Raw genomic sequence first — 16,724 nt, forward strand, 5'->3', positions numbered from 1 at the left:
TTCGTATTTAGTTTTGTTCTGCGCTTGAAACTAAAATTGTCCTTAACATTTTCTTTCAGAATCACACTACCTCTTGTGTCCTGAACACGAATGTTAGAAGTACCCTGAAAGCTCTTCTGAACCAGATCGAGATCTGTTAAAAAATCAAGATTTTGGGGTGATCATATGTATTATATTATTAACATGTCATATTTAAGTTATTTCTATTTATTGTAAGACTTGATGTATTTATTTTCCTAAATATTTTATTTTTGTCGTTTTGTATTTATATAAATAAATTATAATGGCACAGTGGTTTGTTGGTAAAGTCAATTTTTCCCAGCTTCTCTGTTTATAATGCTTTTGGTATGAGCAATTCATCCTCATCATTGAAGTAAAACTGTCCAGTCCACCTGTAATAGCTGTTTGAGCAAATGCATTTAAAAAATAATTTACATTTCATCATAAACTTTTAAAAAGCACAATTAGGAATCAATGAAACCAAGAAGGACCTGAGATAAAAGGTGTAAAATAATTTAATAAATAAAATATCCAGGGGTTTGATGGATGTAAACATTTGACATACAATATGATACAAAATAAAAGTCAGTTATCCTCCACTACAGAACATTATTAAATCAAATTATTTTCACAAAAACATCCTACTAGTGCATTTACCTAAGGCATACAATATGTAAAGTGTATTTCAATATAACACAAAGGGTATTGACATTTGTTAATAAACAAAAAGATGACTTGCTTGGATACGCAAATGGCACTAACAAAAGAGCTGGCATGCATGCCCCTATCCTTTAATCCAAAGGAAAATGTATAGAATGCACGTTTTAGTTTCATGATGCTAAATTCCCTCCTTCACTATTAGTGTTAATATAAGTTTCTCTCCATGTTTATGATTTCTTGTAGTCAATGGGAAAAAACACTAACGCTACAGCTTGTGCTCAGAGCAGAATCATTGCTTTAATTTAAGTGAGTAAGTCTTCATCACAAAAAGCAAAGTATGTTAAATATATTCAGCAATTGTCAGAAGATATTAATGCAGTTTATAGTTTATGTCCAATAAGTGTTTTCAAAACCAATGATGCAAGTGAAAAATGTTTATGGTTATTATTTTTTCTTTAATGTCGGAGGCTCTTAGGTAAAAGTTTTTTTATTGAGGCTGATGTCGCAAAAATGCATTTCAAAGCGTGATTGAAATGTTTAACATCCATAAAGAAACCTTACAGTATAATACAAATAGCATGTCCTTTTGGCCAAGAGGTCTTAATCCTATCATTGGTGCTGCTCCGTCACATTTAAACCATACCAGCTATACAGTGTATTCAGATAATCTTTTAAATAATGTTCAACAATAAAATTCTTCAGACACTTGTTTTCCTAAGGTGACACGAAAGCTGCATGGAAACCAAGCTCCCCTCTGCTCTGTCTTCACTGCAGGAGGGATTCGATCACAGCGTCTGGCTTTGCAGATCTTTTCCTGTATGAAGATAAGATTTATCAACAACTGCAGAGAGCTTTCAGCGCTCTCAATTCTCGGAATAACAGCGTATCATGATAACGGCAAAATACCATTATGCTATTGCTTCGTATTGACATTCCATAAATGCACTAATTATACAGAGTGGGCAAACATCTGCCAACAAGGATTCTGTCTACTCAGGAGTAAATTGTGATATAGTGTAATAGGTAAAGATGAAAAACGTTGTTAAACCAAGGGACTGAGTTTCACATGCAAGTAAAGTTGCAGAAAACCAGCTGATCAACAGTTAAGACTGCAATAAATTCCAATGAAGTATGAGAAGAAGAAATAGAGGTTTATTTAAATCTCTTGCCAGATGTTGAAAAGTGTTAAAGTGTCTAAAAAATGCATTTACAGTCATTACACCTCCCTACTAAGCCTGTGACGGGTCTATGGAAGTTGAGGTTTACACAACCTTTTCCTGTGATAATGGAAGCTGAAGTGATAAAATTACGCTGAAATCAGCCATCTCTCTAGCTGTCACACGATAAGTAACAGCAAATTCAGCTCACAATTTTTATCTTGCACAGTCATACAAAAACCGATGAAGTGCTGTTTTTTTATATGAGCACTGATCTGAATGATCTGTATGGGTCAGGGAGGGCCATCAACTCACTAAATGTTTATCCGTGCGGGACATATGTTTGTGTTGGATGGATCATTATATTAAAAAAAAAATCACAAAACCGTTTCAGTTTCATAAACCCCAAAGTTATGGGAAGGCATGACATCCTCTAACACATAGACTGAGGAAGTGGATTCAATCACGTAAGAAATCTGAACACGTGATGCATATATGCGGCTTAGTGTATATAAAAATGCATTAAATCACACCCGCATAAAAGGTTAGTCGAAATTGTCAAGTAAAATGTCTGATGAAAGAAACAACCTATGAGAATCCTGACAGTTCACTGGAGTACCAGTTATGTCAAGAGTAGATTACCTGCGCCCCGTCTTGGGTCGGCCACTTTTGCCACTTTTAGAGGTTCTGGGTCTCTCTAGCTTCATCAGTGACTGCCGCATGCTCTCCTCTGTGTAGGCCAGATACACATGGGACAGATCCACCTCGAACGGCTACAGGACACAGGGAGCAGTCAACAATACATTGTCAAGGAGGGAAATTAGAAACAATATCAGCAACATATTTCACAAGACAAAGACAATCTCAGGAAGGAGCAGAAAAGTGCTAAAAACTCACATCTTTTTCTTTTTTGTCTAGAGCAGGGGTCTGTTTCCTCATGTTGTTGCCAGTGTATGCCACACATTTCTGAAAGACAAAAGAGACACACCTTACGTTATGGGTCCTTAACACAGAGTCTGCTTCTTTAAATGTATGTCCATCAAACCGCAAACCAGTGTGTGCATGAGTGAGCTCACCAGCTGCCATTCTCCAATGTCTTCATTCCAGTGCACATAATTCTCTATCATCTCCTACACAGGGAAGAGAGAACACATAAGGACTAGAAGCGAGCACAGACATTAATCCCTAAAGCAGCTCATTTATCTAACCACAGAGGCGCACTGCAAGCAGGTTTATAAAGGTCTTACACTGGTGTCACCTGCAGGCATGACAAATCAAGTTTCTTTTTACATCTGCTGTTTCTGCAAAATCCCCAAAAATATGTATACAACGCGTGCACCTGCTACATTTTCATGATTTTGTGCGTTAATTAAGTTGTCAGCGATGTACAAGCCAGGTCCATGAGTTTTTTTACAAAATGAAAATAAACCCATAGGTATATTTTAATCAGTTAATCTTATAATGCATAATTTTTTACTGATCGTCATTGGTTTTACTGTAATAGCTGCTTTTCAAGAGCAAGTTTGTTGCACACGGAACAGAAACAAAACATCCATATGGATGAAAATAAAGTGAAAGAGGAAAGACTGTAAGTATTTAATTTTTATTTTAAGACACTTAATTGTCTGTTCTAATGTGAAGGAATGATAATCATGGATATTAAGCAAAAGCTAAATACTGAAAATGAGACAAAGTCGTAGTGCTCTAACTGTTAGAGTACAAACACAGACACACCTGGTACTCCTGGGGGATGAAGTTGTCTATGATGAGCATCTGGAGCCGCAGCTCTCGGCTGAGCTGCCGGATGTTCTCCAGGAGGCCCTCGATCTCTCTGTGATGCTCCTGCTGCAGATCTGCCATCTAACACACAAAACAGCCACCGTGGATCAATTTGTTTTGTTAAACTCAGCATTCAGTGTTTAATGCTCCATTGATCTGGAACAAACTCCCAGACAAGCAGGTCTGCTCTCAATTTCTTTAAATCAAGGCTAAAGACTTTTCTATTTGCAATCAAATAATAATGTATATTTTACACAGCACTGTGAAATGTATTATGGTAGTGTAAACCTTCCTGATTTTATTTGAGCTTTTTTTTTTATACATATATATTTTCTTGCCTGATTTCACATGTATTTAAATGTATTTTGTATCATGTGTGTGTGCTATGTCCTGATGCTTTCATGTTGTAGAACACTTTCAATTGTCTATGCAGTGCTGATCGTTTCACCACGGAAGAAAGCACTTCACAAATTGCAGTACCCATAAGGAGCTTTACAAATGTCGCAGTTTTTGCGTGGCTGTGTGTGTCTTTAGTTGAAAGCCCAGTGGCGATCTGCTCATCTCTCATTGAAATAATATGCTACAAAGGGGCGGACTGGCCATCTGTGTGTTGAACTTTCCTGTCGGCTCCCAGACCGTAGTCGAGGAGGGCAGAAGCAACGAGCTTCAGGTTCAATAACCCACTTTAGCTTAAATGACTGGAGAGAGGCGAGCTCTTCTTGAGAGGCCGTTGCATTTATTTAGCTGTTCTTCTGTTTCACAAAATACATCACAGACCTCTGTTTTTCTGCTGCCTCGTTTCACTTCCAGAAACATACTCACACGCACACGCCACACCCCTCTCTCTCTCTCTTAAAGGGACAGCGATCTCATCTCACTCTGCATGACCCTAATATCATAACATGTGTGTTCTGGAGAATCACAGAACGTCTATGCTATATTTAAATGTGCCTTTCTTTGTCTCTAGTGTGACCAGGTACCCCGCTTTGTGCGGGACTGCAGAGCATTTTTTATAATATTATCACACAAACTGAGACGATTTCCCGCATTTCTGTGATAGTTGCTCAGAAAGTTGAAACTTGGCTTTTATCCAATGGCTGTTTAGAAAGCAAGAGAGGGCTATCAGCATTCGCTGTGTCAGATGTCAATCAATCAACAACAAAAAATATGTGTGGTTTCTTTTTTTTTTTCTCTTGGTAGAGTTTGATTTCCACAGAGTTTTGTGTGACGTTTGCCAGAGTTTTTTTTCAATCTCGCATGAGGTGAATATGTTTTGAAGTGGCACTATATGAAAGACTCACAGGAAATGCATGGCTCATGAAGAAAAACCAAAAGAGGATTACCAAACAGATAAGGCAGCAGCAGCTGATTTAGAGTTCACTAGCAGTCACACCGTTGAGAGAACTATGGTGGTCAGCTTAGGTCATTTTTCAAGACTCTGAGATTGCTTGGACGTGGACGAATTGAATTAGTTTTTTTATTTTGTATTCTGTCGCTCATGTTTGTTGGTCCCTACCCACACATGTATGATCTCATTTATGTTTAGCTTACTTCTGATTTGGCAGCCATCAGCATGGTCCAGACTTTCTTCAGCTTCTTGGTCTTTCCTTGAGCCTCCTCCTGCAGAGAGGTGTACTTCTCTTCTATGTCCAGACGTTCTTGCTGTTTTAAGAGAGAGAGGGATCAGTGATGGTGCAGTAGCAAACAAGCTGTAGTCTGTGGTCTCCAAAGATAAAGGGCCGATATCAAAATAATTTCCCTTTTCTGTGAATTTTCTTTACACAACGAAAATGAGGGGGCTTTTGACCTTATTTTCCAACCACAATGATGCAGTCACTTCATTGACAATACAAATGGCACTGAAATTGCCAACAATGTGGTTTCTGATGTCATATTCTGCCGAGCAGGGTGGCAGAGATGTAGGCGTCAGATGTTTGGCTGAAGACGATACAATTCTAATAATCAGCTAAGACAGTGTAAGACAGAGTGTTTTCATCTTGTTCGTCTGTGTGTGTGTGTGTGTGTGTGTGTGTGTGTGTGTGTGTGTGTGTGTGTTCAATAACTGCACAACCATGAAAGATGCAGTCCTGAAGTATGACAGATGTGGAGTTGAGATCGTAATAAAGGCAGAGATTGAAGATACGTGTGGTGACAGCGAGAGGCCTCAAGTAGTGAGGAAGGAAGTGTGGGGGGGGGGGACTTTATGCACCTAGCCTGATTTGGCGTGTGATCACATCGCAATATTTTCTTTATTTATGGAAGTAAAACCATTATACCAGTAAAAAAAAAAAACATCATATTTTCTTTAGATATCTTAAGAGTCAACACTAGAGACTCTAACTTCAGCTTTACTACAGTTACAGCAGGAAAGTGCAATATGATGAAACTGATGCACACATTGATGTCATCATTTCAGTTTATACTAACAAACGCATGGCGTGATCAGCTGATCTATACACTGTGTGAGGTATATGGCCGTGGAATAGTTTTTGGGCCACGTTTCTTTACCTCTTTCTCCTCTAGCTCCCTCCGCAGCTTCTCCGCTCTCCTGCGACGTTCTTCCAGTTCGTTATTGGACTCCTGCAGAAGCTTCTCCTGCTCCTCAGCCTTGGCCAAGAGGTCCACCCCCCCCACGATCACCTTCTTCTCTAAGGCCGACAATTTATCCAGCAGAAGGTGATGCTCCTGCCTGAGGGATTAGAGGAGAATCATAGTATGTAATGAGCGGCTACCACATCCACATCATGAATACCACATTTCAAAAAAGTAATACTTATAGTTGTCTTTTCATGGACTTACTGAGCTTTAAGAAGGTCCTTCTCCCTCTTCTCCAGCTCTGCTCTTGCCTTGTTCCTCTCCTCCTCCTCCATGTCCAGCTTGGCCTCCAAGGCCTTTCTTTCCTCTTCGATCTTTGCCTGCATCTCCACCATCTTGTCCGGGGAAACCTTCTTCTTCCCTTCAGAGAGACAAACAGGAAACCATAGTGTCTTTAATGAACAAGCTGTTTTAGATGCATCTTCCTATATCAAGTTAGTGCATAGGTCACAATGATTTAAGTGCAGATTCATTCTTTCTATACTGTGGGTTTTAATCAGTATTAGTATTTGTTGATTATGTGAGGATTTGGGAAAAACCAGAAGTCCTAACAATAAGTGCCAGTGAGTTTGAGCTACACAAAGCTGTGACTTGCTAATGCACATATTTAATGATGCTGTTAGTGTAAGCAACATTTAAAATAAATAAATAAAGGGGGAACTGTATAAAGTGCACATTGCTCTTAATGACAGCGTGGCAATGGAGGTGGGGAGCATGAGACACATGGGTGGACATATATGGACGGACAAAAAAATGTTAACAGAGATTATGCAAAAACCTCCATTATTAGATGAGTCAGTTAGTGAAAAAGCTACTGAAACACACGGCAGCCATCTGGATAGTTTGTGCGAGGAGAAACACCATTGCTACCGTACAGTAGGACTGTAGATTCTTACACCAACCTCTTTCTTCTTCAATTAAGAGGTGTATAGCAAGTCACACAGGCGGCATTTGCACCCGGACGAGGAAAGAGAAAGAGAGAGAGAGAGAGAGAGAGAGAGAGAGAGCAACAGGTTACAGAGTGATCTCGAAAGTCTTATAACTCTAAGTGCAGAACACCACATGTGGGTCAAGGAGGGGGAGAAAGGCAAGTCAACAAGAGAAAGAGACGTTTCAGTAATAACAAAATATCATAGAGGAGATGTGACAGCGACTAGACATGAGGATAAAAAAACTCAACACCAAAAGCATCACTTTACATAATGAAACATGATGTGGGTGAATTGCGTCTTTGAGGGACCTTTTTGTCAAATCATGATGCAGAACAAGACTTTGATGTACTGTAGATCAGGGGTTCCCAACCCCCGGTGTTACTGCCGGGCCGCGAAATAGCTGTGAGTTTATCGTAATATTTGCAGAATTATAAATATATAAAAATATTTTATCATAATATCTTTTTTCAAAAAGTGTTTAATTTTCACACCTATGCCACCAGTCATATTATTTCATCCAGTAGCTAGTTAATCTTTCACCAGAAAACCGTTGAAAATGGCTTTTATGATGTTCCGAGGGATTTCCCGCGGCTCAGCCTAAGGTCTCAGCCTCTTGTGCGCACGAGCATGTTACCAGTGCGCCAAGTAGGAAGAGGAGCGCACAGGAGACAACCCTTTGGTTGCAGGCTGTTATGTTTATGTGGGGAAATGGTGATGCATACATTATTTGAGATATATTTCAAACTCGGACTTCATTTTAAGGACATGTCGGCCAGGGGTGTAGAGGGAGCTATTTGTTTAAGCACCGGATTGGCAAAACAGGAGAGTAAACCAGTCTGCCTTGATCTATGAATTAATGTCCGGGACTCTCGCGGTATCTGCTGCCCGCAGCTGTTTTATAGAAGGAAACCCTCCTTCACTTCATGAAATGGCTGCAGCATCAGGAGGCAGCGGGACGTATACTCCGCCTCTGAGAAGTGCAGCACCAGCGCGTAAAGAGCTGTGCCTTTTTACGCACCGCATTCGCTGTGTTTAACTTGATCAGAACAGCTTAAGAGTGACTGCAGGCTGCTACGTGTTAACCACACACACATCGAACTGCCCGATTACTCCCCCTTTTATTAGTTTTATGAAGGAGATGTCCAGTCAGTCACCAAGGCGCATGATGTGTGTGTATATGTGCTCTGCTCAGCTCAGCTCTGTGTGTTCGTGTCTGTCCGACACCGGCATATATGCGGCTGTTCCCAAAATAAATTAGTTTAATCTTAATCTCGATGTAGTGCTAAATGCTGTCGGAGTGCACCGGAACGAACGACACTATCATAATAGCGGCGGAGGGACACACACACACACACACACACACACACACACACACACACACACACACACACACACACACACACACACACACACACACACACACACACACACACACACACACACACACACACACACACACACACACACACACACACACACACACACACACACACACACACACACACACACACACACACACACACACACACACACACACACACACACACACACACACACACACACACACACACACACACACACACACACACACACACACACACACACACACACACACACACACACACACACACACACACACACAACACACACACACACACACACACACACACACACACACACACACACAACACACACACACACACACACACACACACACACACACACACACACACACACACACACACACACACACACACACACATCCGTAAATCATACAAACAAAACCAAAACGTTGTTTTCCCGTTTTGGTTTAAAAACTGAATAACGTCGGTTTTTTGGTTTTCCGAAAAACCAAAAAACGACACCGGTTCTTTTTTAAAACTTTGTTAATATGTTTTGGATGCATATTGTTCTAGTATTTGTTCAGGCTGTTACATACAATTAGCCTCTGTTGCTACCTGCTGGTGGTGAGTAAATATTAAAATCAGTTAAAATTGACAACCGTTTTTTTTTTATGTATCTACCGGTCCTTGGCACAATAAAGGTTGGGAACCACTGCTGTAGATCATCCATGGGAACAACAAGGAGTAATTGGACATCAGATTGTGCCAATTCTTCTTTATCATCACGTGCACAAACACAATCATTTTCATGTAACATATTTGGAGGGAATCTGGGCTGTGAGCCTACAGGAGTGGCACAGACATGGGAAGGTAGAAAGCCCCTTTCACACATGCACTGCTGCAAAGTATGAACCAGAGAGAGATCACATGCCTCATTCTACCTAAGTGGCTCAACCTTTAAAAGTTAGTTATTTTAATAGAAAATGCAAAGCAATTTCAGTTTTCATTTGGATCTGTATTATAACACAAAGGGATACAATTAAAAAGGGAGCCCTGGTGGTTTAGGGGTCTCTCCTCATCTCTCTTCCCCTCATTTCGTGATGTAGATAATACAGGGGAATCCATAAAATACTTCTTCAATGGCCAATAAGTCTTAAATCACTTTTCACTAAAAATGTAAATCTACTAACAGTGCATTTAAAGTTTCATATGGGCGTGTTGTACTATAATATGAATCATGCGCAGCCTCCAGACATCTCTGCAATTTCAAAAGCTTTCAAATGACTCAAGCTGTAATTGAGTCAGCATGAAAATCCCCTATACACTACAAAAAAAGAGACCACATCTACCTGTCAGTCAAGTCTGTCTGAACTAGGGATGCCAGAAACTGACCATGATCAAATTCGAAAATCAGACAGCCCTGGCGAATATTAATCGATTATTCGCCGACGACCCCCCTCCCGCGGGAGAGGGGGAAAAAAAGTATTTTCGCAGAGCTTGCATTTTACTTCATTTGCACTTGTCAGTTCGAAGTAGTTTGTTCGAAGTTTGTTCTCTTCTTTGTTCATCTTTAGTTGTGTTGTTCTCACTGTTCTGTATATCGCCAATAAATCAATCGCACGTGTGACGGAGAAGGGTTTACAGTAAAACAAACTGGTGGTGTGACCAATGGCCATTTACAATTATTAATACTATTACTATTATTAGCATTAGTCTATATTTTGGTTAAAACTAAGCCAGGAAAAAAAAGAAAAACATAAATAATAATAAAAAATATATATAAATAAAATCGAATTTTAAAAATAATTTTCGATTATGGAGACTGTAACGAATATTCGAAAAATCGCTGGCATCCCTAGTCTGAACTTGAACTGATTTGTATTAATTCCAACAGAAACAGAAAAAACGGTTAGAGCTATGAAAAGCATTGTGGCAAATAAGCAATAATAGAAAGAAATAATACAAAATGTACAAATTATCTAAAAAGCAGTCAAATTGATGTAAGCACTGTCTGTGGTCAGCAATCAGGTGATCAGCTTTCTAACCATTTAAACAGCCTGTACATTATGAGAGCTGATATGCTCTTAATCTTTGTTGGAATTTTTATTTTTGAAACTTAATATTATTCTGCAGTGATTCCCCAAAGCTGTGAAGAAAATCTGGTCATGAGCATTCAATGTTTACAAATAGAGGAGCTTAGTTTACACACCAAAAACTATTTATATTTAAAAAAATTGCAATTTTCATGTGTGAAAAGGGGCTCAAGTTTGTGGGCAGGGGGGTTGGTTGAGCAGACTACTGCTCCAACTCACTATTCGGAGGTTTCTCCTCAGTGGACAGGCGCACTGAGGACGAGCAGGCAGACTCTGAGCTGCTGCTGCCGCTTTCTGGAAAACAAAAAGATGAAGCACCCCTCCAGCCAAAGTGAGGTTTAAAACAGGGAGAGGTAGATAGTCGGTTTGCAGAGCTGAAAGCAAAATGTGGCCGCAGCACAGCAACATATAGAGGCTGAATTGTTTGGTTATTAATAATTCAGAGTAATCTAATACTACAGTATTGGAAGGAAACTGGAACATGTTAAAGCATAGTGAAAGGTGACCTCAGAGGAACATTAGTGTCAGCACTGTGATGTTTTGAGATGACTTGTGATCTGTATTTAACACTTTACACTTAGAAGGAGGAGGAAGGTGAGAATACGAGGGAAACTCCTAAATGAGAGGGGTGTTATGTTTATGGAAGCTTGTTAAAAGGTAGGACTTAACCTAAAAGCTGCTTCTGCTTGATTCTTATCTGAGGAAGTGAATGCTGACTCATGTTACAGTCAATGACAAGCGATTAAACCACATACACATTATACAGACGTTTATCTAACCATTTACAAACCCCCTAGATGAAAGAATAACCCTTCTCACAGGTTTATGAAGGTTGCATAATAAGGTTTCAGTCATGTTGCTCTATTGCACACAGAGAGCATTCATTACAACTTCTTACCTCTTCTTCTCCTGCGGCATTCTCCTTCCCCCCTTCCTTCGTCATCACCTTCATCCATCTCTTCTGATCCACTGCCCTCTGAGCCAGAGATCTCTTCACCTACAATCGCACAAAACAACATTTTAAAAAGTCAGATTGGAAAAAAATACTGGAATTTAAATCCAAAAAGCTAGATTTATTTGACTGGTTGGCTCGTTACCTTCCACTAGTTTCTTCTTTAGCTCCTCAATCTCCTTCTGAAACTGGCGCAACAGGGCATCCTTTGGATCCTCATTGATCCTGGCTTTGTTCTTGATGTTTTTAGCCCTGTTAGCGTAACGCAGGGTACTGATGGTCTCATCGTAGTTATAGTCCGCAGGGCCTATATTCGCACACTGGTGGGGAGAAGTGTGTCTTTTTAAAAGTGAGGCAACATCTGTTATGTATATAAAACTTGATAGATAGTTTTGTGTGCAACTCTAACTAACACATGCTTCAAACATTCACTCTACCATCATGGTCTTGGAGTTTCCTCCCAGGGAATCCTGCAGCAGACGGGTTAGTTTGGAGTTTCTGTATGGCACGTGTGTGCTTTTGCCGTCCACCAGGGCAGAGATGACGTTACCCAGCGTGGAGAGAGAGAGATTGATCTTTGTCGCTTCCTTTAAACGCTGACCTGTGGCTCCAGTCTTGCCCTGTCTCTCTGAACCCTGTAGGGGATGGAAGACAGATGAATTGGTGGTGTTCAGATGGATAATTGCCAATAAGGCATATCCTAGTGGCATCCGTATGATCTTATTGTCCAGGAAGTAGTTTAATTTTACTCAGAACTTTTGGTCGGATGGTACATACTGCAAGATCAACCAGATGAAGTTTCCCCATGCGCACATGTTGGTTTCCATCTACTCCCTTCTCACTGCACTCGATGGTGATGGTGAAGATAGCGTGGGAGCGGGAGCTGTGTTCATTCATGTTGGTGGAACCGACAGACCCTGAACACAGTGAAATATTATTAAAAATCAGACAAAATCATATACATATGTCCGATACACACTTGTGTACTTTCAAGCCTTTCACCTTTTTAAATTATAATCCCTGCATTTTCTGATTATAAACAGCATAAGCCCGTTGCTAGATAGAATACATTTTAAATAAAGAATGAATTGAAGAGATTTTATTTGATGTACATAAATTAGCTAAATCCACCCAACGACATGTATCTAATGCAAGACTGAAAGTTTAATGTTAGTCTTCACTTCGAGGGCTCGTTATTTGTTCTTGTATATGAGGTTTTACTATACTAGCCCACAGATAAATATCTCTGTATTTCCGTTTAGGTTTGTATTTCCTATTTCATGCTTTCAGTTATTTGCTTACGATTTTTGTGGCCCATAGTCATAATCCTGTCCATGTCATCGGCATTGTTCACAACGTAACCAGAGAGGTCTTTTATGTACACGCCGACATCTGGTCTCTCTTTCACCTGTGATGAAATAATGTAACATTATTATGAACTACTGCTATTAAGTGTCAAACACTAGTACAAGCAAATCTATTCAGGCATCTTCGAATGGTTTCCTGTTTGGAAAAATGACTATTGTGCCCTTTAGTACATATCTTCCAAGACAGTTTTAATATGAGTCACTGAACCTTTAATTTTTGTTTTGAATATCCGTTTACCTCGAGCCTCTGCAACTGATCCTTTCCCAACAAGTCTCGCACTTCCTCATTGTAGATCTCCAGGTACGAAACACGAACCAAAAACCTGTGGAAGTTAAATGTTTATTTTTATATTAAGTCAGAACAATACTTAAAGGTCCCATGTCATGGCCATTTCTACTGATCATAATTACATTGTTGAGGTCTACCAAAATAGATTTATATTGTGCAATTTTCCAAAATCACATTGGTTTCTCATACAGCATCTCTGTATAGTATGTGTATTCACTCTCTGTCCTAAACGGCTTGTTGGAGCTCCTGCCCCCCCCTCCCTGTGAGCCCAGTGTGCTCTGATTGGTCAGCTCGCCCACTCTGTTGTGATGAGCCCACCACCGTTACAGCGGGACATCAGTGTTTATGTGTTACAATGGCGTTAGCAACCAGAAAATGACACTAGTAAGGACAAACAGATGAGAATGCTGCGTGGGGTCTGGGTGCCGTGTTGGCGGGACGTTGCGAGGCTCGCTGCTGCGAGGAGCGGACAGTGTGAGCTGGCTTACTGGTGTGGTTTCCTGGTTGCTGCGTGGGGTCCGCGAGACAGCGAGACACAGCGAAACCCAGCCCGAAACCAGCCCGAGCACACACACACACCCGCAGCCTGGCTGTGAGTCTGTGTGGACTCACAGCCTCGCCACGTCCCGCCGTCTCAGGGAGGAGAAATCCGCGGAGCTGCAGCTGAGAAAAGATTGAGTGTGTGTGTGTGTGTGAGGCTCCGCGGACGTAACGTAACGGCTCCGCGGATTGGTCCATTTGGACCAATTGGTCCATGGGGTCGTCGTTACGTCACTTGGTTCCCGGAAGAAAAAAATGAAAAAGAAAAATCTCCAACGAGGAGTTCTGGGGCAGCATAGACAGGTCTTTTCTGTGTTAGAGTTTTACTCGCTACAGGGTGTACTTTGAGGGTTTGTGACTTAGCAGACCGTTTACATGCATAAAAAGCTTTACACACAAGGGGACGGGTAATAACCGGAAAAGCATGACATGGGACCTTTAAAAGCTACAAATGGAAAAATAAAGCATGTTAATACATCTTTCACTATTAACACCTTTTCAAGAACCTTTACTTACATGGAGCCTTTTTATTTCAATATAAGAACCAAATCAGAAAAAAACTGTCCCATAAGCAGTCTTATCTCATAACATTAAAATAGTTCAATCCATGTTTAAGGCATGGGCTAAACTTTCATAATCAGTTTAGCTTAAAAGAGAATAAGTTGTTCATTAAATAATTTGTCTAAATACTTTGTATTTTCTGAGTATGCTACCACACTTGTTAGTCTTTTTCTATGAAAACCTCTTTGAATCAGATTTCATTCAAATAAAATGATTGTTTCAGCACAAACCAAGGCCAATAAAAGTATCTAGCTCGGACCACACCAAACTTTCTTTCAAAAGATGAAGTCTTGTTGAGTGTGCTTATTAGAAAACTAAAAAAGACGCCAAGGTTTTGACCCAATTTGGCTCTGATGTTCAAAATTGTCAGATGGACTTATTATGTGTGTAGCCAAGATTTATTTTGCTGATTTTACTGAATGTCTGCCGAGAGAATGCTTTCCTACCTCGTGTCACCCTCTGCCTTGGCAATGTGACCAAAAACATGAGCAAAGGAGTTTGGGATTATCCCTCTGAGTTCTGGCACTGCTCTCACACCCTCCATGGTGAAGGTTTTTCCTGTGCCAGTTTGCCCATATGCGAAAATGGTGCCTGAAATGGATAGAAGAGCATAAAATCACGGTGTCAATTTAGAAATGAAGAATAAATGAAAAACAATGTTTATCATATCACATTACTGTTAATAATGAAAAAACGAATTCAAAATATACCATTGTAACCCTCTAATACTGAGTCAACGATGGGGCGTGCAGTGAGGTTGTAGACATCCAGCTGTTTGCTGTCCGGTCCAAACACGGTGTCAAATGTGAAAGTCTTAGGGGGCTCATGGGGGGTCTCCAGTTTGTTAACCTCTATGGTCCCACGGATCTCGTCAACATGGACGGCCTGTTTGTGGTTCATCATCTTCTCTTTCTGGTTGAAGGGACGACATCGCACCACCACCTTGACATTATCATTGCCCTCAGGCTTGTCATGCTTATTGCTCTGAAAAAAGAAACAAACCATGATGAGAGATGGTTATGGCATAAGATGTAACCATCAAATATTATGTAGTGGCAATTAAGGAAACCTACAATTTTGGTTCATTGACATGGACATAAGGGCCTAGCTGTCAAGTTGATTAAAAATATAATACAAAGCATAGTGGGGTCCCTAGCATTCTGCCAGGGTGTGGTATTTCAATCATTCGTGTGTGCGTTTGTTAGCTCATTTATCTAACTTTGCCTTTGACATGTGGATACAGTGTTACTTGCAGCTAATTGAAAAGTGTCAGTAGCTTTGGGAGGAGAGAATAATTTGAAGTATGTCTAACTTTAAGATTGTGTTGTACAGTACGGTATTTTCACAACAGCAAAGGGACACACATGAGGGGGTCCGCTGAATAGTCTCTTTCTTAACGTGTGTCCTTGGTTGAAAAACAAATGGTAACCTCTGTCTAAGGTGTGACTCGGTCAAAACGAAGCTAGCAAGCGTTAGCCGCCGTTAGTAACCGTTGATGGGTTGCTAGGCAGGCAAACGTTGATGGCGTTGGCTAGTTAGCTGGCTTGCTTAATAAATGGACAATGGCAGATTTTGGAAACCGTTTTATCTAAAACCCCCACAATGTTAACAATTTGTGCTAATGGTACGGGCAAAACCCGGCGTTGAGAACAGTGTATCGTGTCCTTGTTACAGGAACGTAAGCTATCGGTGCTAGCCGGTTAGCATCACATCAGTGGGTCGGAGGAAGGGAGGAACCCCTTTGCAACAAAACAATACAATCGCAGTGCAAAGGCGTGTCGACTTACCGGCATGGTGAGAGGGCAGGGAAGCAACTATCGTGTACACTTAATGACAATGAAATGTGCGTAGGTTTTGTTAATTTGCCTCTTAGTTAACCGAATCATTTAAATGCCAGCGCAGTGCCCATATCAAAGGCTCACATCCGATAGCTTGTTGTCAGGTCTGGGTCAGACTGCGCATGCGTTGCACAATTCAGGAGGGGGGGGGTCTTTCTTCAGTTGTCTGGTTACACAAGTCTGACTTCTGCACTAACTAGCATGAACATAGCATCGTTGTGTACATAAAAGGAAATATATCGGGGACATATATAGGCGAATTGTTGGATTGGAAGTATCAATATACATAAAGTGTAGCATTGAAGGTGATTCAGAGCAGTGCAGTGGCATAAAAGTACAGTAAGACCAGAAATGAGTTGCTGGGCCCCCATTAACTCCCCATTCCTCTCACTCTTTGTGCATTGTATGACATTCCTGTGCTAGAATAGGCCTACTGATTGGCCAAAAGTTTTCTCTTTGTTAATTTGATTATAAACACATTCATTTGGCCTACTTCATGTGTACTAAAATAGAGATGGTCTTTATAATTGGTCTTGGCAAACACTGGACTGAAATTAGACAGCTAATACCTTGGTCAAGTCCGAATAAAGCTTACTGAAGATATTTTAGTATATTGTT

The 16,724-nt window shown here is 40.6% G+C and overlaps 1 protein-coding gene across 2 annotated transcripts; it reads right to left on the reverse strand.

The window, feature by feature from the left end:
- Window positions 1-499: 499 nt before the first annotated feature.
- kif3a (kinesin family member 3A) lies at window positions 500-16,217 on the reverse strand. 2 transcript variants are annotated; one of them, XM_034121338.1, is made up of 18 exons: window positions 16,056-16,217; window positions 14,979-15,252; window positions 14,715-14,859; window positions 13,117-13,201; window positions 12,814-12,919; window positions 12,289-12,428; window positions 11,949-12,146; window positions 11,657-11,831; window positions 11,458-11,556; window positions 7,094-7,102; window positions 6,396-6,552; window positions 6,105-6,285; window positions 5,148-5,258; window positions 3,552-3,677; window positions 2,894-2,947; window positions 2,715-2,783; window positions 2,460-2,590; window positions 500-1,474 (listed from the first exon to the last, which is right to left on the reverse strand). In XM_034121338.1, exons 1-18 carry the CDS (start codon window positions 16,059-16,061, stop codon window positions 1,426-1,428), a joined length of 2,115 nt encoding a protein of 704 aa, XP_033977229.1. In that variant the 5' UTR covers window positions 16,062-16,217; the 3' UTR covers window positions 500-1,425. The 2 variants fall into 2 exon arrangements, with proteins under 2 accessions (XP_033977229.1, XP_033977230.1); XM_034121339.1 differs by lacking the exon at window positions 7,094-7,102.
- Window positions 16,218-16,724: the final 507 nt, after the last annotated feature.

Source organism: Trematomus bernacchii, unplaced genomic scaffold (assembly GCF_902827165.1).
Source record: "Trematomus bernacchii unplaced genomic scaffold, fTreBer1.1, whole genome shotgun sequence".
In the NCBI taxonomy this organism is placed as follows: domain Eukaryota; kingdom Metazoa; phylum Chordata; class Actinopteri; order Perciformes; family Nototheniidae; genus Trematomus; species Trematomus bernacchii.

Bases quoted from the DNA above. Each gene is read 5' to 3' on its own strand.
- kif3a (XM_034121338.1), bottom strand. The intron at 3,678-5,147 runs GTAAGCTAAACA...TTTGTGTGTTAG, and splicing joins TGATGGCTGCCAAATCAGAA to ATGGCAGATCTGCAGCAGGA. The intron at 2,948-3,551 runs GTGTGTCTGTGT...TTCCCTGTGTAG, and splicing joins TCATCCCCCAGGAGTACCAG to GAGATGATAGAGAATTATGT.